The 24,638-nt window shown below is 44.2% G+C and overlaps 1 protein-coding gene across 1 annotated transcript in view; it reads right to left on the bottom strand.

The window, feature by feature from the left end:
• Window positions 1-14,585: 14,585 nt before the first annotated feature.
• LOC144773091 (lysosome-associated membrane glycoprotein 1-like) overlaps window positions 14,586-24,638 on the bottom strand; it is a 214,405-nt gene continuing 204,352 nt past the window's right edge. Inside the window, exon 9 of the mRNA XM_078657906.1 lies at window positions 14,586-15,687. Within this exon, the coding sequence (XP_078514032.1) occupies window positions 15,548-15,687 (140 nt within the window). The 3' untranslated portion in view covers window positions 14,586-15,547. The remainder of the gene's footprint in view (window positions 15,688-24,638) is intronic.

The following is a 24,638-nucleotide window of genomic DNA, read 5'->3' as shown; positions in this document are numbered from 1 at the left end:
AGGGACTTCCCCTTGCCTGAATACTAATTTACCTAGGAAATCATGGACTTTCAAAGAACTGAGTTTTTGATGACGTTATTAAGTCCAATCACACGTCACCTTCAAAGTATAAATATGCCTAGATTTGCCAGGACAAACACACGGTGGTTGGAAGCAGATCGACTCACTACTTGCAAGTCGCCCTGCAGCAGCAAGTGCCAAAGGAAGTCGACCCTCCAGCTGACGCACTGAGAGGCGCAGTCTTTTCTCCTGCAGAGAAATGCAGCTCCAGTGTTTCCAGGTTACCCTTGCGGGTTGCTGGGAAATCGAGTTCTGAGATCGAGATACAAGACCTCCTTCATTCTAAACCAAGGTACGGCGCAGATTAGACCTTCGAGAATTCTTGGACAGATTCTTGGCAGAGAAATACTAAACTTAAGCTACTCCTCACTTACTTCTTCCCTTGTACTAGACCTAGGTTAGGTACACAGGGGTAGGCGCATTTTAGAAGCACCAGTTGAGTACTTTTAGTCATTACTTTAACACTGTATGTATTTTATATGTTTTAGGCAATTTATGGCTTAGAAACCATATCATGCTTTTACAGTACTACTTTATAATACTTTTCGTATTATATGCCCTGTACTTTATAACCAGTATTACGATTGTAGCAGTACATTTCTTTTGCTTGAGAAAGACTGTTCAATAAATACTTTTTATTAAAAACGCTCGTCTCTCTATTTTCTCAGCACCTCTGGTGAAACGAAGCATGCACGATTGACTGAGTAAAATAGTTATCTATTGTTTCCGCGACTCTAGAGATTGATTTCTTATTCTTGGGAAAAAAAGTGGTCATGTTTATGCGGTTGTCAGAAACTAATCCCTTCTTGTGAATTCGAGAACGTTTCTAGTGACTTCTGAGCTAGCTGGCACTCACAATTAAGTATAATATATTCGGTAGAGACCTAGTCGACCTTAGTCCTACATCTAAACTACAGGATATATTATTCCAATGCGCAGAGCCTATTGGGAATATAGGATCTACACTACAGGTACCTGATGGATATTGGACGGTGGATTATCAGTTACTTTTAATCGTTTTAGAATTACAGGTTCTTTTTGGAGGTGGAAGCAACTCGGGCTCTTGGTCGCTAAAAGATATTTCATCTCGATTAGCCGGGATGCAGCTGTTCGGGAGCTCCCTATGTGTGTCAACTGTAATGCTTGCTCCAGACTCAATATGTTGTACATCGGTGTATTTGCCGTTTAGAGAGTGGCCCTGTGATACCTTACTTGGGGACTCCTCTGTCGATATTTGTTTTTCTAGGGCTCCGACCTCCCCCGTTAGGTAATTCACCAGGGACATGTTGTCGCCTTTTAGTTTCCTACCTGTATGCGCAGGATTCAAACTGTCATTTCCTTTTACCAACGGCCAACAGCTCCAATTAGAGAAATAGTAACACAGTATACCTGTGACCTTGTAACACAATACTATCTCTCCCTTTGTTACCCTTACCCTACGGACCGTTAACAGCTGGGTTTAAAGCTCAACATATACAACCAATGTTATTGATACACGTCAGTTATCTATATTAGCAATGCTTACAAGAATGCTGTAAGTCTTCCTAGTGTCCCAGATATCCGGGCCAAGCGATGTGGCCCAGCCCAGCCTCCTACGTGCTACGACATGCTCAGACGGGCTCGTCCTTGGCCCGGCGCGTCCCGTGACTACGCGAGAGGTCAGCCCCGCTATATGCGCCACCTGGCGAGAGTTCTCCGTCGTCAGAGGCGGCTCCAGCAGCAGGGCGCTGTGGGGGCTGTAGTCCGATGTTTACTCCAGGAGGCAGGTTAAAGAGCAGTAGTGCGGGGAATCAATGAACCGGAACTGGAGCAAATCTGGCTCAGGCTCCCCGGTCTCAGTAAAAAACAATTAGGTGCAACATGCAGCTCTCGGGCCAAAAGTCAAGAGTAAAAATCAAGTCACTATAAATAAATGGTAATAAAAGTCTTACCGTGGTCGTGCGATTCAAAGTTCTACTTTACCAATTCAGCTTTCTCTTTCAGGAGTTCGATAGTCAATATTCAAATTGCCTTTCTGTCTTTTCTTTCCTAGGTGCCAGAAACCAAGCTGGGGAGCCGGAATGCAGGACGGAATCAGACCGGAAGACGCGCCGGGGAACTGAAGACTGGAAGCTCCGGAGCAGGATTTCTGACAGGAGCACTTCGAAGGACGGGAGCCACACCGCAGCCAGGTGAGTGCAGAACAGTTCTGAAGCTTCCTAGCTTTGGAGTGCAGTTGCTCAAGGTCTCACCTTTAATTTCCTAATACCTCTGCCCTCACAGTGCTCGCCTTCCCCGACGTTGCTGGACATGGTTCAAGAACGCTAACCTTCACCGTCTCCTCTACTGGTGGGACAGCCTGAGCACCTCCGTTGTACCGATTGCTCCCTCACTGGCGCCACTGCCTATGTGATATATAAAAGTATGAAAAAGCATACGAGTGAATACAGGAGAGTGAAAAGAAAGCAGGAGATGGAATATTTTTATGAGGTTGAGTGGTCATATCTTAACAGAGGGCCTGATGCTTTCGCTGCTGGGGTAGGTTAATCTTTTACCCTGGAGGAATTTTTGCCAAGGTCACCAGCCTGCTGTGGCCTATTAGAGGCAAGTCCAATCAAACTGCACTCTGCTACTGTATCCACAAGCCTCCCCTCCAACCCTCACCGAGCAAGGGGCTTCACTAGCAACATTTTGGCAGTCTTTGCACCATCTTGCCTTTCGGGCGTTTTCCAGACTCATTTTCTGCAGGACCTAGCGAGCTGACAGCTGGATTGTCGTTATGTAGGGGGCCCTGCACCCTGGCAGTTAATAAGGTTCAGCTTGTTTCCGTCATAAAGTATCCACCACTGTGATCCTTCAGGCCAATTGACTTCCTTTACAGATTTTACCGGTCAAGCAGTGCTTCACAAGTACACCTGCTAACTCCGCTTTCCAGTCAAGGCTTGACAGACTCACCAGCTATAGTGTGACCGTTTCTGCTACCTTTGTCCAGAGGCGCTTCCACGCCTCCGATCGCTGTAACTGCACACTGGCATCTTGTACAGTATGGGCAGCTGCACTCCTGGAAGTCTCCACCTTTACTGCTGCTTCCGGCCAGTCTCCACCGCTGCTCGTTGGTACACAGCATGCAGGCCACTGAACTGGTTGACTTCCTCTGGCTTGCAGTCTCCCGCTCAAGTCCAGAATCATTTCTGCAATTTATGGCTGCTGTGAGGTTAGTTATAGCGGTATGCCATCTTTTTTAGTGATTCAACTGGAGAAGAGCACCACGATGTTTTGAGAAGAATAAAATGGACCACAAATATAGGCCCAAAGCTCTTGGAGTGGATCAGATACAAAGAGTCAAGTCTAATAGACAGAAGTATTGCATCCCCATTGAAGCTCTGGAAAGTACTCCTTGATGAATTAAAACATTTTCTCGGACGAGATACTGGGAGCCCTAATGCACAGGACTCCTATCCACAAAGCCAGCCATCACAATTAAAACCAAGGGCCCTAGCGCAGACCAAACGGAACCTCTCAAAGGCCTTGAAGGCAAGAAGAACAGGCGCCACAAATTCCCACATATCGGAAATAAAAGTGCTTCATAGGGAACACAGGAAGAAAATATGGGAATTACGATCAAAGAAAATTGAGGCAGAGTGGCTGAAAATTTATAATCTTAGGGAAAAGGGTCATATCCAACTCTGGAGATACATCAAACAGAGCCACATTGGCCAAAGCAAGGAAAACGGGATGGGAGCCGCCGAGTGGGTCAAACACGCAAAGCAACTGTATACGACACAGCAGAATACGACTGAAATCCCAGTACAACAAAGTACCCCAGAACCTCATGAGGACAAAATGCCTGTTATTACCAAGGTCGAGATTACCACTCGGATTAAAAAAATTAGGTCAGATGGGGCCCCCGGTCCTAATGGAGTCCCAGCAGCAGTGCTTAAAGCCTCCAACGGATTTTGGGCGGATCAGTTAACACCACTTTTTAAGCACGCGTTTGACACTTCTACAGTTCCAGCCTCGTGGAAAGGCTCAATACTCGTTCAGATTCATAATAAAGGGGATCGCACGAAACCTGAAAATTATCGGCTGGTCGCTCTATTAGACATAGAAGCAAAAGCATATGCCAGATTACTGTTGAAGGAACTAGAAACCTGGGCAAAAGATCATAACATCCTTCCTTTCTTCCAGTCTGGTTTTAGGCCCCAGAGTTCCACCATAGACAATATTCTAGTACTGGGACACTTGTCATTACGTGCGACCCAGACATCACAACTACCGTTGTTTTGCGGTTTTGTGGATTACAGCGCAACTTTCAACCGAGTTGACCGCGGAAAGCTATGGGAAAAACTTAGCAACTGGGGCATACCACAAAAGCTTTTAAAGGCTTTAATTGCCCTGCATGAGGGGACCCGGGTAAGCATCAAAATCAGCCAAACGTCCATAACAAATAAGGTTCCAACCAACAATTGCCGTAAACAAGGGTGCATTCTGGCCCCTTTACTCTTTAATATCTACATAGCCGATCTGGGGAAAGCCAAGGAGGGGGCAAATCTACTAACACCAAGGCTGGGGAATGTGAGGCTCCAAATCCTCCAATATGCTGATGACATTGTTATTATGGATCACACTAGGACAGGTCTACAGAAAGCCTTAGAAGCGCTGCATAGATTTAATCAAAAGAACAACCTCCTGGTGAATCAGGAGACGACCAGGATAATAATCTTTGGCAAATACCATCGAAAGAAGACAGCTCTATGGCGCCTAGGAGAGTTGCAAATCAGAACTTGCAAAAGCTATAATTATTTGGGTCTCAGGATATCGGAAGGGGCCAATCCCTCAGCCCATTTGAAATATTTGAGAAGTAAGGGGTCCAGCATTATCTGTAGCTTGAGAAATCTCAATCAAAGACTACACAGCCCAACTGCAGAACCTATTTTGAAAGTCTTAAAAGCAAAAGTAGTGCCCTCCCTCAATTATGGCCACCTAGTCTTTCCTGGTGCTTTTACAAAATTCCTTACGAGCCACCAAATCTCTGCATACAAGAAGGTATTAGGCCCGTCAGTCCAGTCAAGATGATAATGCCCGCATCATTCCAACCTTTCCAACCTCCCAACAATCCCGCATTCAAATAATGCAGCAACCAACACGAGATAGACACGAGTCACAATCTCGTGCTATCTCGCTATACAACACACCTCCCTTCCTGTAAAGAAAAAAAAAAAAAAAAAGCAAAAAAAAAACAAATAATAAACAAATAAATAAGATGCATATAAATAGAGATATAACATATATACAACACAATATTACAAATTCTCTATTACAACAATCACTGTTTCATACAATTGGTATCATTCATTGTAATATTAACTCATTACAAAATCCTTGTACTTTTCGGGAAGAAGATGAATTCTGGTACACTTTTTTGAAGAAATAATGGGAAGTGTAGGTGTAACATTTCCATGTGTAACATTTTCTTCGTTGTTTGATTCAAAATCCAAAAATACGTTACTGTCACCATCAGATACAATAACTTCCTTACCCTTAAATATAGAAACTCTGTTCAAATTCCAAACGCTACCATCATCAATCCTAACAGCATGCTTAAAAACTTCAATAACTTTCTTAGGATGTGACCAAATTTTACCCCCTTTCAAAACACCTTCCTTTTTCTTAATGCGCACTAGATCACCAACAGAAATAACATGTTTGCTCGCTGATCCCTGTTGCTTTTCCATTCTCTTCTTCATTTCACCCTTATATGCACTCACTCTACTACGCACCAAATCATAATCAACCCTTGAAAATCCACAATGATCATTCAGTTTTTTCTTTAACCACCATGGAGTTAGTCGAGTACTGGGTTTCCGACCTCTCAAGAGTTCAAATGGACTGACCAATGTGACAGAATTAGGTGACGTTCTATAAGACAACATGGATTGAAGAGCATTGCGCCAATTCAAATTGCCTTTAACAGAGAGTGGAATAGCTTCCTTAACTACTCTATTAAATCTTTCAACTTGGCCATTGGCCTCTGGGTGGAAGACAGCAATCCTTTTGTGTATTATGCCACATTTAGTAATAAAACACTCAAAATCCTTACTGGTAAATTGCGGTCCATTGTCCGTTACAATCTCTTCTGGAATTCCTTCTCTACAAAAAGTTTCATCCAGAAATTCTATCACATTCTTTGTTGTTATGTCGCTTACCATTTTAACTTCTGGCCATTTCGAAAAATAGTCTATCAAAACAATTCCAAACCTTCCTTGTTCAGGTAATACACTAAACGGACCAATGAAATCCAGACCTAATTTTCGCCAAGGACCAAGAGGATATTCCACAGGACAAAGTTCAGATCGCAAAGGGACAGCAGACTTGTCACTATTGGCACAATCTGAACACTTCTGAACAAAATGTTCCACGCAACTATCTACACCTGGCCACCAAAAGAAATCTTTTATTAGTCTTCTAGTAAATGAAATTCCTAGATGCCCTTCATGAGCAATGCCAATAATAGTATTTCTCAAAGAATGAGGAGGAATACATTTGTCACCTCTCATGAGCAGACCATTTTCAATTGCCAATTCATCTTGTACTTTAGCATAACTCATCATCTCGCCTGAAAACTTCCTTTGTTCCAGCCACCCTTGCAAAACGTAGTTCTTAACTTCCGTCAACTCAATACTTTTTTCCATTTCCCTTGTCCAAGATTCCTCCCTCAAATCAAATTTCTCCCCATTCTCCCCATATACCAACATGACATCTTGGGAAGTAAACGCAACCTCACATTCATCATCATCAATAGGAACTTCACAAGAAGTATGCAATCTGGACATGCAATCCGCATGAACATTAGTTTTCCCTTTTACATAGACCATTTCATACTGGAATGATTGCAGTCTAGATGCTAGTCTAGCAAGACGAGCTGACATAGTACGACCTCCACCTGGTGCCATCATATAAATAAGAGGTTTATGATCAGTTTTTATTGTGAACTTTGTGCCCCATAAGAATGTTTTGAAATGTTCAGCCCCCCAGACTGATGCCAACAATTCCCTTTCGATAACTGAATAATGTTTCTCAGCATCCCTTAATGCCCTTGAGGCATATGCAATTATCCATTCCTTTCCACAGTCATTTTGCATGAGAACAGCACCTAACCCAGTGCTGCTTGCATCAACTATAACGGTACATTTTTTTCCAACAACAAAAGGTTTCAAACACGGTGCATTTACAATAAAGGTTTTAAGACTTTGAAATGCCCCAGTCATCGCGCAAGACCATAGAAATCTTGCATTTTTCTTTGAGAGGTCTGAAAGGGTCTACTTTCGACGAAAAATTGGGAATAAATTTTGCATAAAATTCCATTAGTCCTAAAAAAGCGACTAACTGTTCCTTTGAAATGGGTACAGGTGCTTTGATAATACTTTCAACATACTTCTGCTTAGGTCTGATCCCAGCACCACTGATGGTGTGCCCCAAATATTCTACTTCTTTTTCTCTGATTTTGCATTTATCAAGACGTAGAGTAAGACCTTTAACAGATAATGCAGATATCACATTTCTTAAATTATCATGCTCCTCAACATTTTTTCCATACACAAGTATATCGTCCTGAAAAGCGACCGCCCCTGTTAAACCATCAAGTGTCTCTTTCATAAGTCTTTGAAAGACTGAAACGGCACTAGCCAACCCAAAAGGCATGCGTTTATATCTGAAAAGGCCTTCGGGTGTGATGAAGGCCGTCAAATTTTTAGATTCATCATCCAAGACCACTTGATGATACGCACTTGCCAAGTCAATGCATGAGAATACTTCAGCACCCCCCAACATTGAGACCATCTCATGAAGATTTGGCAAAGGATGTGCATCAACCCAGATGGAATTATTTAGACTGCGAAGATCTACACATAATCTCAATTCGCCGTTGGATTTAACCGAAATCACAATCGGAGAAACCCAAGGTGACGACTATGGGCTCAATAATATCTTTGTCGCACAAATCCTTGAGTAACAATTTAAGTTTGTCTCTATATGTAAGAGGTACATTTCTGACTGTGCCGAACAGGAATAACACCATCATTGACCTTTATTGTGTGTTTGAAACCTTGATACTTACCAAGTTTCCCACTAAAGACATTTGGAAATTCCGATCTCAATTTACTGAGTATAACACCCCCGTCAGAATTACTAGTGCCTACGATGGAATACACAGGAGGATTAGCTCTAGGATCAATCTTAATCCCCAGTTGTTCTTGGTGAGGCCATCCTAATAAAGATTGTCCTGACCTTGCAACATAAATCTTCCCATATGTAGATTCATCAGCGAAAGTAATTTTCCCCCAAAAGAATCCTACCAAGTCAATTTTGTGTACTGTGTAACCTCCTGGAGAAATGTCAGATTTGAGTAAAACCTTGTTTGGCCAATTTTCTTTTAACACATCTAAACCAATTAGGGTGTACCATGCACATGAATCAACAAAAACATTTATAATCATTTCATCAATAACTACATCGCAAGATGGAAACTTACTAACACCCTCACTTCCACAAATATTGATTACAGTGTTGATTTCATTTAGAAATTCATAATCATCAACATCTTGATTAATGTTAACTTTCTTAGTAGTGGATTTGCAAAATTTAGTAAAATGCCCCTTCTTATTATACTTTGAACACACTTTATCAAGGGTGGGACAGGATCTGGAATTTGCTAAATGATTAGGACTTCCACATCTGAAACAAATCCATTGAGTATTCTTCTTTTCATTCTTAGTATATTTAGGTTTCCAATCATTTTTATTATTGGGATTATCATTTTTTGAAAGAAGGGTTTCTTAAATTTATCTCCTTTTGAAACACTGAAAACGTCTGCTTTTTCATTTCCTCTTATTTCCTTCACGAATTTCTCAGAATGTTCAATTGACCTCGCAATATCAATAGCAGCATTAAGAGACATATCTGATGTTGTCCAAAGTCTTTCCTGAACCTTTTTATTATTTGTTCTCATCAGTATTTGGTCTCTCAATACTTGTTCATAAGTGATATGCTCAAAGTCACAAGTAACAGCCAACGATCTGAGAGCAGATACGAAATCTTCAATTGATTCATCAGCAAGTTGTTTACGGGAATAAAATGTAAATCTCTCCATAACAACATTCTTTTTCTTCCCAAATCTTATTTTCAACTGTTCTGCAGCGCGATCATAAACATTCTTATCGCCAGGATTGATTAACGCAGGTAGAGTAAGGAACTCTTTTAATCCAATTCCTCCAAGACAATGTTTTAAAAGGGAGAATTTTCTCTCTGCTTCACATTCTGTTCCTTCCAAAACCTCTACATAGGCTAAAAAAACTGGTTCCCATATTTCCCAGTCTATAGGTGGATCACCTTTGTTTGCCAAAAATGAGGGAGGAGGAATAATACCACTCATTGTTTAATACATGCAAATTGTGCTATTTTCTGAATTTATTCGAAGACAACTTTTAAGAAAAAATGGCACAATGTATAACCAAACATTAAAAAAAATAGAGAATAAATTTGGTACCTTAATCCACAACTTAATCTAATTTAAGTTTGTATTTGAGAATTCCAGCCGTTTTGAAGTTGATAATGTCGAAAAAAAAAAAAAACACAAAACTACCTTAAAGTCGGAGATGACTTATCCAAAATGGCCGCCGTGGTTGTGACGCTTCTTTCTACAAGAAATTGAGCTTGTGTTGCAAGCGTAGGACGTCAAACGTTCATTCCTGTTTGAGCGTTTGTTTCTTTGGGAGCTAGGAATGCTCGCTCGCGCTGCTCGCTCAAACGGTGAAGCAGCCTCGCGGTGAACCACTACAAAAATACATACTTTGGTGCCTTACCATGCCGTATCTCACAGGCAGACTTCGCAGGTTAAGAGCGCAGAAGATCAATGGACAAACTCCGAAAAGAGGTAGGAATTCCCTTTTTTTTTTTTGATTAAAAAAAATCGAAGTAAATAATAATCCTTCTCTCCAGTGGTATGTCGTCTGATTAAAGTTCTTATCCCTCTCGTCGCCAGTGTAAAGAAGATACCAGGAAGCAGGGCGATGTTGGTAGAGTGGATTTATTGTAAAGCAGGTCTGGTCACAAGTCCAGTCAAGATGATAATGCCCGCATCATTCCAACCTTTCCAACCTCCCAACAATCCCGCATTCAAATAATGCAGCAACCAACACGAGATAGACACGAGTCACAATCTCGTGCTATCTCGCTATACAACACAGACATCAGGAAGCAAAAGGACCCAGTGTCACCAAGCAGCTATTTACTAAAGGATTCTTGATGATACCAAAGAAGCCTCACTAATATGTGGCTATCTTCGAGCCAGGCAAGCTCTTCCCCAATAGGAATAATCATGTGACAGCGGACTCAAGTAGACCAGGAAAACAGGACAAAAAAAGGAATATGTACCACTTGATTAGAGAAGTTTATGAACGTTTAAAAAAAGCAGCAGTTTGTTGGTTCTTGTTTCCTGCCTTGGTCACAAAAGTGGAATAAAATACGATCTTATTGATGCCAGTACTATTTACTTATTTAGGCTTCCAGGGGCCATTGTTCACCTACGCAGACATGTGTTGACAGGAGCTGAACCTTTGCTGGATTGCTGCTCTTTATCCCTCAGCTATTTAAATCTATTTTACAGATTAGCAACTTGATTATCTTTCTTCGTCAGATTTGAATTTGTTCTTTCTTAGCCACACACCTACTGCAAAACGTACTGTGTAACCCAACTTTCATTTAACTGTATACCAGTTCATCAATTTTCTTATAGTACATCCACTTGCTCTTATGTAGTGATCTTGTTGGTGCAATGAAAAGAGGGAAAACTAAAATAATGTTGCTGATGGAGCCTGCTAGCACAGCTATTGTAACTTTAAGGACATTGTATTCCACAATGATGAACACAAGTTGGCAGCTTCTTATGACATGTCAGTAAGTAAACTCTAATTGTACCTTACCAGTAACTAGATGAGCAGAATGCTCTGGCCCTTAAAGTGTTGGCTTAAAGGGCAACTGACATCCTTCAGAACACTCTGACATTGATGTGTTCTAACAGTTGTTTTCCAAGCTCTGACTTGTCCAGGCTCGTTCTTCGCAATGGATCACTTTAAGGACTTGGTCAGAAAAACGGCTTGTATCCCTAGGAGAAATATGTATTCCTTGCGTGATCAGAGTTTGCACAGGATAGAAACATTACCAGTTCCAAGCAACCCTCCAACATAAAAAAGGTCCAATAAGCAGCTCTGTATTAGAATACTAAATATTAGGCAAATATTATAGATGTTATTGAGCTGACCTCTAGAGCGAGATATTCACAATGTGCCTCAGAAGTGTTTATGTTTAAAGGCTCTTTCTATTGGTCTGGAAAAGCAGTACTCTATGTAGCAATGCCACAAAGTGGATATTTACGTCAATTACAGTCTGAGTGTATCTGAGTTTTTAACTCCCCTACCAGCTTTTAAAGTAAACCTATACTATTCCCTCTTGCTTCCCTCAGAGTCCAGCTTTAAAAATTATTAACTTAATAATCCGACTTGAAAGCAACAACAGAGGTTGCCCTGGGAGACCATAAGCATACAACTACACAGGAGGGTTTCATGTAACAACTACCACATAATACGGCCAAAAGTACTCACAGATGATGGAATTGAAAAACAATGATTGGTCATTTTTCTTACCTCTGCATGACTACTCCCTGCAACATTTATATATAATATTTACTAAATAAAAAAATCTCTCAAAATTAGAAACATTTCCAATAGGTCCATCATCTGTGTCTGCTCTTTGCGAACTAGAATGTTAAAATCATAAGGGATTTACACTAGTCCAGAGTATTTACACTAGGGATAGTCCTAAATGAAGTTGCAGTATGAAAAGCTGCTCTATATACTTCGCAACCAAAGTAAGCCAAGAACCACAGTCCTACCGACACACGATATTGGTAGGACAGGGTGTAGGACAGGGTGTGGAAAAGGGTGGAAGATGTGGAATTCACATTGTAGGTGCTTTGGACTGGTCGATATGGTAAGAGCAACAGCTAGGTGGAGCTCCAAGTAGTCACTCCCTGGAGGAGGGACACCAATTGCTACTAGTGCTGTTGTTGGTACACTGCAAAATCATACCTGAAAATTGCAAAAAGTCTTTTTAGTACATTTTATGCAGCAAACTTCTTTCAGCTCAATGATAAAACCTAGTTATGCACCCAAGCTGATTTGTTGGGGTCCAAAATTCGAGCTTATACATTTTTAAGTAAACAATCACCATGTGAGAACTGACCCACAGACCTCAACTGTAAATAGGTTTCAATTCTGCTTCAGCCTAGTAAATTGGGCTACTGATTGATTTTTAATGAGTTCCACAATCTGTATTTTATTTAAAGTGCTATGATGCGGCGCTTGACATTGTTTGTCACTTCAAAGCACCATGGTTCGGCCAGAATCAAAATTATGATGATGTGGACGTCTTTGTGACCTATTAAGAGCAGGCTTAATCACAAAGTCTCCAGTCACGACCTACTTTTGCCAGTAATTGGGCAAAAGGCTTTTAAGAGAGTACTGACGCCACCTTGCACTCTTCAGTACAATTGTTAGATTATCAGATGTGCAGATGGCCAGCTCAGAATACTTTTAATAACATTATTGCAGGTCTGCTTCTGGTAGGGTAGAGCACAATGCACAAGTAATTAAAAGAGGTAAGGAGTGCTGTGTTGTGTATTACTTTTGGTGGGGTGAGTAATTTGTTTCAGGCCATTCAATTAACCAGATGGCTTGGTGTTGAAGTGACAAGGAGCGTGTATGTAGGGGTGGAAATCATTTCATCAATGAGGCAAACGATGCAAATCCAGTCACTTGCTAAAAGCTGCTCACATGTTCCCAGTGGAGGGATATCGGGTCATATTCCGGTGTAAAATAAGGTTAGACAGGACGATGCAAGCAGAGGCACTGCGATTGTAAAAGGATGTGAATGGCTGTGTACATTTTGTTTAGAGGGAGGCAAAGACAGGAGTACAGGTCCTAAAAGCCAAAGGAAGAGATACCACTTGGAGCGGAAACCTCAAAAAATTAATTTTAACTTGAAAAAAGGCTTTTTTGTTTTTAACTGGAGCAGATTGGCAACAAATAAGTAGCTGCCAATTCCCCATACCAATTACATTTGTATTGGGAGAGGGGGGAGCAACTGAGAAGCAGTTGGGTGTGCTGAGTAGAGGAGAAGTCAATGCAGGGCTACGCAACAGGAAGTGAGTGTCAGAGCATCGGAGGAGTTTAAGGTGGGGAGGAAACAATGGATGAGTGAACGAGGTGGGAACACAATATGCTGAGGCAGGTTATGAGGGGGGAAGCAGCACTGGAGGAAGAAAACATATGCACTCTTCCAGTGGTTAAAGAAAAACAAGCACTGGCAAATCCAATAGGGCCTGTAATTGTGACCTATTGGCTTTGTCAATGATTCTTTGTCACAGTGCATGCTGTGCAGCAGGGCTAAAGAAAAAAAAAGAAAAAGAAATTAAGCCTTTGACGCAGCTGCCGCCTTCATGTTATAAGTGGGATTTTTTTTTCCTTTTAGTGACCATTCTTAGTTAGATTTGTGGAAATAAAAAAACATGCAAAAATGTTTTTTGCTGTGCAAAGTGATTAAAGTGAGCCAGAGGAAACTTGGGGAGAAAATGAAACAAGGTAGTGGGGGAGCTGAACGGAAACAATGAGTGTTCCCAAGCAACACAGAAACGAGGGGAAAAGTGAGGGGGCGAATGCAAAAGCACCACAGAAGAGGGTTTTTGGGACTGGGCAAAAACAAGACGGGAGGAAAACGACTGACATGAAAGCAACACTGAAAGGGTGAGCTCAGGAATCAACACGAAGAGTGTAGGCGAGGGGGAAAAAATGGCAACAAGCACATAGTCGAGTGCAACATGGAGGGGGTGGGCAACAGTCAGCAACGGAGGGGGTGAGAAGTATGAGGTAGACCGCTCGAAAACACATTGACCATCATGGAGTTCTTAACACAAAAGAAAAAAAAAGTATTGTTTGAAAAGCAAGCAGAGATACCAGGCAATCAAAGTGACAGTAAAGAGGTAATACTCCATGGGGGGGACAAACAGATTCATGAGCTGGGGGACGAATAAGTAGGCAAATGCGAGACATGGAAAGCCAACCACTGGTAAGCATTGGGCAGACTTCAGGTGCTTTATGTTCTTGGTAAACCTCAATATGCCTCCATGCACTCTTGCAGGCTTGATATAAAAACGTAGTTCCCTAAATGTTAGCGGTGGACGGATATAAATCATCCAATCAAAAGGATAGTAAAAAACCTATGCACCAGAGGAGGGATAAACATTAGAAGAGGATGAAAGCCATTGAAGAAGCAAACCAATGAGTGACAGTCAACCATATGGTAAGCATTGGGCTGGCGCAAAGCCCATGGTAAGGTTTTGGTATGGTCCCAAAAAACTACTTGGACAAGAAACTGCTTAAAGGTCTTTTTAGGATAAGAGACCTAAAAAGTGAAGCAACAAAACACGAAGAAAAAAAAAAAAGAAGTCTTTATTAGCACTGTTAAGGCAATGCATACATCTGAACTCAGTATTAAAGTGCCCCGCATCCCGCGCACCCACCCAAAAAACTTCAAGGCAAAAGTAAGCTAATTTGATCTCTACTGTACAGAATTTGAGAAATACAGTCCTTGAAGTTTGAACACAAATAGTATGTAAATATATGTGCACATATGGAATATATATACATACATTTACACACATTACATATGTACATAAAACAAATCCACAGTTAAAGAACACTCTGTTTAAAGCTGGCAATGTGGGAAAAAAAGAGCATCAAACAAATCCAAGTGATCACAAAAAAATAAATCAATTATGGACTTTCAAAGTTAAGTAAAATTTCCTATAGGATTGCAGTATTGCATTAGTAACTTATAAGTACCAGGTAATCTCTGGTGCTTTTAGCTGAATTTCAAAAACAAGTCACACACCGAACAAAGATAATTTGCTGTTCGGAGTTTAATGCAATAATTTTCAGCGAGTACTGTAATTTAACATTAAAAAAGCCCACAGTTAGTGCAATTATCGGCAAAATTTAGTCAGACCACAGAATGCAAAATTAAAGCCCCACGGCCCAGTTATGGAAATAAATATAAATTTTTGTAGAGGAATAACTATTGAAAGAAGTACTACACCAGCCATTAAAAAAGGGATTTATCCAACACCAAATTCAACCAATTGTTTTTAAAGCACTATTTAATATTAGCAGGGTTTCTGACTTTTCATGACACCCACTCAGTAAAAGAATGTATTCTATATTGGGAATTGTGGGCCTGTGCATAACCAACTATGTTTTGAGATGGTTTCACAAGAAGCAAAAAACCTGAAAAACACTGCTTCCTTAAAACACTCAAGCTGAACTCAACAGGCAAACGTTATTGGATTCTTGCTTTGAAGATGTTCAGTTGTGATTGAGGATCAGAGGCATTGGAATGATTAAATTGTTTGATATCCGGCATGGCTTCTCTTTCTGCCAATCAAATATGCAATTAGCACGATCAAAACGAGTCCTGCTAGAGCAGCGCCAACAATGATGGGTACCAACATGCTGTTTTCATCCAACTGGCATTCTTCCACTGCAGGTAAACAAAAAATGAAAACAATTACAACATTGGATGCTAGGAGAACAGAGTTGTAGACTCTTACATTGTTACACCAGGAAATCTCCTAGAATATACTCATATCGGAGAACTGTTAACTGCTGTTTGAAAAGCCTGTTCCAAGAACAAATGACAATTTTTCCTTCTAGCCCCACCCCATCATCTCTAAACATCACACTGACAAGTCATGCCTCCACAAATGCACACTGCCACCCCCCTCCGAACAATAAATATGATTTAAGATTACAGTATGCATCCGGGTAAGTGATTCTGAAGATCTGCATACTAGCAGCTATCTTCAACTTTGAACAATGGTGAGACTTCCATTCTCTCCACGTCACCTGACCTACCACTCACTTTACTTTGGTGGGCATTGCAGCATCTTGGAGATGTACTGGGTTGGGAGGTACAGGTTTGAATACTGAATGTAAATCGACATTAGAAATCTGAAACCGTGACAAGGTCAGAAAGGAGTAGTTTCTGTCCTGTAACTCCAGTTCTGTAGTAGGGGTATCTCTGTTATAGTCATAATCTAGTGAATAGTCCCGCCCATGTGCGAGGACCCCGGCAATCAAAAATAATCTCTTAAATTGTCAGAAAATTGCAGAACTGCAAAGACACTTAAGAGAAAATTTAAAGACAAATAATGCAGCCTATATCCACAGGCTACACTGTCCAGTACTTCAACTAGAAAATTCCACCAAAAATCCACCAACAGCAAAGCCTGTCCAGATTTCCCTTGCTTTAACAGCAAAGCCCCTCAGAAATGATAGAGAGGAAGGCATGGACAGACAAGCCCCATAGGCTGCCATTATGTGGCTTAAATAGGATACTGTGCCTTTAAGAGAACTTTCCAGAACTTCTCCCAGTATCCCAGAATGCACTGCAGGTCCCTCTTACTTTCAGTTCTTTTTGAAGGCGTAACACGCCAGACCTGTCGCATTCCTTAAATGAACATCTCTCTCCACCGGGGAGGCGGGAGGGCGCTTATGACTATAACAGAGATACCCCTACTACAGAACTGCAGTTACAGGACAGAAACTACTCCTTCTGTAGTAGGGGATCTCTGTGTATAGTCATAATCTAGTGAATAGAATGGCAAGCCCATCCCCACACCAAAGCGGCGGTGGAGAAAAGAGAATTAACACCACTATTGTGCGAACAGATTTCGCAGCGAAGCCTGTCCAACCTGAGCATCTGCCCTGGCATCAGTGTCCAGGCAGTAAAGCTTAGCAAAGGTATGAACCGACTTCCAAGTGGACGCCTTGCAGATTTCTGCAATTGGAACATTACGGAGCAAGGCTGTCGTGGCAGCTTTGCCCCTGGTGGAATGAGCCTTAGGCTTACCTCCTAAGGTCTTATTAGCTTTTTGGTAACATAGCTGTATGCAGGACACAATCCACCTAGAGATAGACTGCTTAGAGGTCGCAAGACCCGTCCGGACTGATCCATAATTGACAAACAATTGGTCAGACCTACGAATTTCTTTGGTCTTATCCAGATAAAATTTCAATACCCTCCTAACATCCAGGGAATGTAAGGACCTTTCCGCTGGAGATGAAGGATTCTGAAAAAACGTAGGCAAAGTTATGGTCTGGTTAACATGAAAATCAGAAATAACCTTGGGAAGAAATTTAGGGTGAGTACGCATAACAACCTTAGCAGCATGAAATACAGTATAAGGTTCTTGACAACACAACGCCTGAATTTCACTCACCCTGCGGGCCGATGTAATGGCCACAAGGAACGCCGCCTGCCAGGACAGGTGCTGCAACGAAGCCTTATGAATGGGTTCAAAAGGCTCCTTCATCAATTTGGACAGCACCACATTCAATTCCCATGAAGGCGAAGGAAGCCTGACAGGAGGGAACACTTTCTTCAGGCCTTCCAAAAAATCTTTGATCACAGGGATCTGGAAGAAGGAAGTCTGCGAAGGGCATTTCCTGTAGGCAGTCAAAGCAGCAAGATGAACCTTAATAGAATGGACATTAAGGCCAGACTGCGCCAGCTGTAGAAGATAAGAAAGGATGACATCTTCCTTACATGTCGTCGGATCATTGTTCTTGGACTTGCACCAGATACAAAATCTCTTCCACTTGTACGCATAAGAAGTCCTAGTGGAAGGTCTCTTAGACTCCTCCAGTATGTCCATACAATCTGCAGGGAGATTCAAATGGCCATATTGCACTATCTCAGGAGCCATGCTGCCAAACTCAAAGACGAGAGGTTGGGGTGCAACATCAGCCCCCCGAACTTCGTGAGAAGGTCCGGCCTGCACGGCAGCCGAATGTGAGGAAGGAGAGACCGGTGAAGCAGGTCCGTGAACCACCACTGTCTGGGCCATTCCGGGGCAATCAGTATCATCCGCGCCCTGGACTGGGACAGCTTGATGAGAACAGTCGGAATCAGGGGAATGGGTGGAAAAGCGTACAGAAAGCTGTTCGACCAGTTGATCCATAACGCATTCCCCAGCGTCCCCGGCTGGTAGTACCTGGAGGCGAAGTCTCGGCATTTGCTGTTTTCGGCAGTGGCGAACAGATCTACGTCTGGAGTCCCCCACCTTGCGAAGACTTCTCCTAGCACCTTGTCGTTTATGACCCATTCGTGGTTTTCCTGAATCAGTCTGCTCAGTGCGTCTGCCTGAACATTCTGCACACCTGGCAGATGGGTGGCCGTTATCGTCTGTCCTAGAGCCAGAAGCCAGTGCCAGATCACCTGCGCCTCCTGCGACAGAGTGCGTCATCTCGAGCCCCCCTGCTTGTTGAGGTAATACATCGTGGTCGTATTGTCCGTCTGTACAAGCAGAGAGTTGGTCTGGAAGGACGGGTGAAAAGCCTTCAGTGCCAAGTGAACAGCTCTGAGTTCCAGGAAATTGATGTGGTACGTGGACTCCGTCGGGGACCACGTCCCTTGAATTTGCAGGTCTCCGGAGTGCGCTCCCCAGCCCTGGAGAGAAGCACCCGTCACGATAGTCTGAGTGGGAATGTCCTTGTGGAAGGGAACCCCTCAGGAGATTCTCCGCTGAACACCACCACTTCAGAGACTGAAGAGCATGCAGAGACAGCCGTATCTTGTCGTCCCAAGATCCTCTCCTCTGATCCCACTGATCCTCCAAGCACTCCTGCACCGCTCTTATATGCAGCCGCGCATGTGGCGTCAGGAAGATGCAAGAGGCCATCGATCCCAGGAGAGAGGACACCGTCCTCACTGTCGTGGACGGAGAGGTCATAAGAGCCTGAGCCTTCCGAAGCAGTGATAACCGTCGCTCCTCTGAAGGAGACACGCTTGCTGACAGCGTATCGATGGAGGCTCCCAAGTACTGAATGCACTGGACCGGGGTCGGGACAGACTTGGACATGATGTGCAACCCCAACTTGTTCAATAGAACGCACGTTCTCCGGAAGTGTGCTTGAGCTTCCGAGAAGGAGGAGGCCTTGATCAACCAATCGTCCAGGTACGGGTAGACAAACACCTTGTTCTTCCTTAGGTGTGCGGCTACCACTGCCATGCACTTTGAAAATGTCCTTGGCGCAGACTTCAGTCCGAATGGCAGTACTGTGTATTGATAGTGATTGGCGCCGACTCTGAACCGCAGGAACTTCCTGTGTTTGTGTGCAATGGGCACATGGAAGTATGCATCCTGGAGGTCTATGGCACACAGCCAGTCTCCCTGTTGCAGCGGAGGATAAATCTGATGCAACGACAGCATGCGAAACTTCTCTGCGAATCCATTTGTTTGCCTGTCGCAAATCCAGAATGGGCCTGAACTCGTTCTTGTCCTTTTTGCGAACCAGAAAGAACCTGGAGTACAGACCTCTTCCTCTTTGAGACAGAGGTACGTCTTCTATCGCCCTTTTCCTTAACAGGATATCGGCCTCCGCCTGGAGCTCGCGCAGTTGAAACTGCGAGCTGACCGGAGGAATCGATGGAGGCGGGCTGGTGAACCGAAGACTGTATCCATTGCAAACAATATTCAGCACCCACTTGTCCCGAGTAATTTTTCTCCACTCTGCCAGAAAAGATTGAATGCTTCCCCCCACCGGAGCAGGTAACAGTCGCAGGGGAAGTAAGTGCTCAGGGCCTAGACCCGGCCTGGCCTTTAGTCGCTGGAGCTGACTGATGGCCGCCTCTGCCCCTCTGGCGCTTCTGGAACGGTCTTCTGAACTGCTGCTGCTGCTGTTGTCCAGAAGACTGGCCACGTCCTCTACCTTGACCACCGAAACGACGTTGGAACGGACGGTACGGCTTCTTGGCCTCCTTGGGTTTCTCCAAACCCATCGCCGTGAGAGTTTCTGCCTCCGCCTTCATGCGGGCCATTTCATCGTCAGCGTGCTTCCCGAATAGGGTCTCGCCAGGGAATGGAAGGTTGGCAACCCTTTGCTGAGCGTCCGGTTTCAGAGACGTGAGGCGGAGCCATGCATGCCTCCGCTGGTTAATTCCGTGGCAGAAACCATGTGCCGCCAGCAGCGAGGAGTCGGCCGCAGCGCTGATGACTTGATTCGCCACCAACATCCCTTCATTCAGCACCTCCTGAAAGTCTTCCCGCTTGTCCCGCGGTAGAAGCTCCACAAACTGTTGAAGGGATTCCCAAAGGGCTCTGACATACCGACCCAAAAAGGCAGTGGCACTGGCCGCCTTCATTGAGGTCGCTGAAGTCCCACAAACTCTTCTCCCAGATGAATCCAGCCACCTAGATTCCTTATCCGGTGGAACCGTGGAGGAAGGCGTGGTGGCGTGTTGTTTGCGCGCCGCCGTCACAATCACCGAATCTGGAGGAGGTTCAACCCTCAGAAAGGCCGGGTCCGAGTCCGGAGCCCGGTACTTCTTCTGCAGTCTCGAGGGTGCCGCCTTAGTCACCGCTGGGGTGAGAAACAGATCCATGGCCGGTTCCTCCAGACCCGGCACCAGTGGCAACAACGGCCGAGACAAATGCTTCTGGTGTAGCGTCTCGAATATGACTGATGTCTTGGGAGCGGGCACCGTCAAAGTAATGCCCAACTTCGCCGCACCACGTAACAGTACGTCCTGGAAGGACACCAGATCGTCAATCGGTGAAACCCTCGTATCTGGCGAATCCGACAATGTCGGGGAATAGTCCCTGGTCCCAGACGACCTGGTCCGGGAACGAGACCTGTGCCTCCTGTGGCACCGTCTAGAGCGTGTGGACGACCTGTGGCGCGAACGTTCCCTCCTTCTGGAACGGGAGCGCGACCTCCCAGCACGTGGGCGCTCCACCGGTTTCCGTGGAGGCGTCTTCCGTGGTCTATCCTGGGGCTTCGGAGTAGGTGTCCCCTTAGGAGGTGTCGGAGGCAGAGGCAGTGACACCGACCTCGGTGGCCTGACAGGAGGCCTCTCCGGCAAAGGGGCTGGCCCATGAGGTGGGACCGGCGGCGGAGGTTGCCCCGCGGGTGGCAGCGGAGGAAGTGGAGGCAGTGGCGGATTAACAGGAGGAGCCTCCTTCGGCAGAGGTGGAGGAGTCGCAGGCCTTGGCGGTGTATATACCACCGAGTACACCGAGCCCGGTGACTTCTTCGGGGGAGGAGCCTGTGACCCAGACCCTCCAGAACGTGAGCGACGCCTCCGTGTGACTTTTGGTGCCAGAATCCCTCTTGCGCCGCTTAGGGGAGGTTGAGATCCTCGGGGACGCTGACCGCTTCCTGCTCGACGTCGAGTGTCGTTTGTCAGGCGTGGAGCAGCGATCCCTCGACTCCGGCGTCGAGCGCAGTCTCCTCGACGTCGAGTGCTTCTTCCTCGACGACGATCGTCGCCCCCTCGACGACGAACGGTCAGACCTTGACGGGGAGCGTCGACTCTTCCTCCTCGTCGACCGTTTCCTCACCGTCCTCGACGTCGAGGATCCCCTCAACGCCGATCTGCTCGACGGCGACCGGCGGTGTTGCTTCGGCGGCGAGCGCCGGTGCCTCCTTCGTCGACGACGTCGACGACTCCGTCGGCGGCGATCGACGGCGGCCTACCCAGGCCTCTCGACGCCGATCTTCCACGCTGTCTCGACCCGGAGCCCCGGGGAGAATAGGAACACACCGTCGTCATCCCTCTCGTCGTCGATGCAATCGACGTCGACGGAGACCGGGACCTCTTGCTGGTCTTCCTGCCTCTGGGGAGCCCCCCAGAGGCCTCAGCAGGGGCAGAGGGAGCCTTCCCAGCCTGCCCAGACCCGCCTGCAGTCGCCTCTCTTCTAGGCCTTGGAGCCTAATCCTCAGCCTTTCCCTCAGGGTCCTTGTGGAAAAGGTCTGGCAGATGTCACAGTCTTCAGGGACATGCTCTTCAGGGAGGCAAAGAATGCAGACGTCGTGTGGATCAGTCTTGGCCTTCTTCCTTCCACATGCTGGGAACTTGCCGAATAAAGCAGGCATTTTAGATCCCTAAAATGCCTGAACAAAAACACAGAAGTGAAAAGGAAACACCAAGAATCAATTGAGAACACTTTTAAATCCAAAAAGTGAACAAAACTCCAATAAACCCTTGAAAAGGGAGAGCTCAATGCACCAGGGTCCTGTTAGCAGGAGCCGGAAAAAAGAACTGAAAGTAAGAGGGACCTGCAGTGCATTCTGGGATACTGGGAGTTAGTTCTGGAAAGTTCTCTTAAAGGCACAGTATCCTATTTAAGCCACATAATGGCAGCCTATGGGGCTTATCTGTCCATGCCTTCCTCTCTATCATTTCTGAGGGGTTTTGCTGTTAAAGCAAGGGAAATATGGACAGGCTTTGCTGTTTGTGGATTTTTGGTGGAATTTTCTAGTTGAAGTACTGGACAGTGTAGCCTGTGGATATAGGCTGCATTATTTGTCTTTAAATTTTCTCTTAAGTGTCTTTGCAGTTCTGCAATTTTCTGACAATTTAAGAGATTATTTTTGATTGCCGGGGTCCTCGCACATGGGCGGGACTATTCACTAGATTAGGACTATACACAGAGATCCCCTACTACAGAACTGCACCCTTTACTCAGTTCAGTGGATGGAAGAGAAAGTAAAATGATAACAGGTAAATGGCAGACCATTGCTACCAGAACAGCTGAGCCTGCACGTTCTACATCAACTGTTCCACCAATGATCCTATTTACTCTCCAGCTTAACCAGCCGTTCCGGTCATACACAATCGGATCATGAGGACCATCATTCAGCCCTTTGCATTTAAGCCATCGATCAACGCCTGCCAAAATCACAGAGGATCACAAGTCCTTAAAAGGGCCCTACGGTGAATGATGTCACAGTGCATCTCGAAACTCCAGCTGCCATCAAACACAAGAAGCATTCTAGAATGCCTATTGCTGGTCATTGTCTGACCTACAGGTCTGCGTAGACAGAAGTGTTTTTGATATATATTAGATGGCCCTTTAGCATCAGAGTGGATCCTTCTAAGCTAATTGGGATCTTAATTGAGCTGGCTAAGGGAAGTGTTGGAATGAAGGTCACACGCTTACAAGTCGTGCAAATAGGATGGCCTGTTAACATTACCAGGTTCATCATAATCAACCCATAAGTCATCATTGGCATTTCTTGTACAAGGCTGAATCATCTGTTTGCTGTCAAAGCTACATTTTGCTAGTCTGTTCATGTGCCATACCTTTCCATCACGGAGTCGGACTGAACATTTGTAAACTTTACTTATACGAAAGGGTAATGAGTATCTACTTTATCCCCTTCTTTTCAAAGCAAACTTTGACAAAATCGCCCACATTGAATGAGTGATTCTTGACACCATGTCGATTGTCATACCATTCTTTGTAACATTGTTGATCACCTTTCAATATTACTTTTAACAGTTTCTGGTGACCATTCTATTAGTTTTGACGATTCCATCCAACTTAAGTCCTTGCTGATAGGTTTTCTGCTTCTCATGAGGACAAAAGGGGATTCTTTGGTGCTGAAGTTGGGTGTGATTCTGTAAGCCCAAATAAGCTTAAAGATTTCTCCTTCCCAGTTGGGATTACTATTCCTGTTGTGAGTTATGCTATTTCTCTTGAGGAAGGATAAAAATACATCATTAGAGAACATTGTACGTAAGAATGCATTTAGGTAAACCTTCACACATGAACAGTTTGTCCAGAAATGAAATGACACATGCACGGTCAACACGGGGTACAATTTTAATTTCCAGCCATTTGGAAAAATGATCCATGACAGCTAGAATGTACTTCAGTTCTCCATCATGGCCTTCAATCGGTCCTGCAAAATCCAATCCTAATCTTCTCCATAGCATATTGGGTGATGCCAACGGATGTAAGGTGGGGGAGGCATTTTGTAACCCCGCAGCCGAAAGAATTTTGATGAGGGGTTTGTGATCAGTATGCAAGTTTACGTTGTAACCCCAGAAAAACTCTGAAGTAGTGGAGCGCCCAAGAGCAAGCATTTCGCGTTCAATTACTGAATATTTTTTTTCAGAAGGGGTTAGAGAACGAGATGCAAATACTACCACCAATTCGCTGTTATTTCATGGGTCTTTCTGTGAAAGGACAGCACCAAGTCCTTTATTGCTGGCGTCAGTGGTTACAATAATTTGAGACAAAGGATCAAAACCTTTAAGAAATGGTGCATTACTGATTTCTTTTTTTGATGTTGTCAAAAGCCAACTCGCAGGGACTGGATCAAGATAATTTCATTTTGTTCTGAAGAAGTTGTCGAATATGATCTGTTTTTTCAGTATTTTTTTTTTTTAATACATTTTGAATAAAATTCGCTTAGTCCAAGGAATGCTCTATCATCTTTGCTGGTGGGGCTAGGTGCTTCGAGAATAGCTTCCACTAGACATTTGTTGGGTTTGATACCTTCATGACTTATACAATGACCCAAATAATTGACATTGGATTGAAAAAATGTACATTTATCTAGATCAATAGTTACACCATTACATTTTAGAATCTCACAAACATGTTTTAAACGAGCATCAAGCTCCATTTGGTTACTGCC

The sequence above is a fragment of the Lissotriton helveticus genome, chromosome 8, assembly GCF_964261635.1.
Source record: "Lissotriton helveticus chromosome 8, aLisHel1.1, whole genome shotgun sequence".
NCBI classification, from domain to species: Eukaryota; Metazoa; Chordata; class Amphibia; order Caudata; family Salamandridae; genus Lissotriton; species Lissotriton helveticus.
The sequence above is the reverse complement of the archived record's forward strand: the minus strand, read 5'-3'. Positions and strand labels throughout refer to the sequence as shown.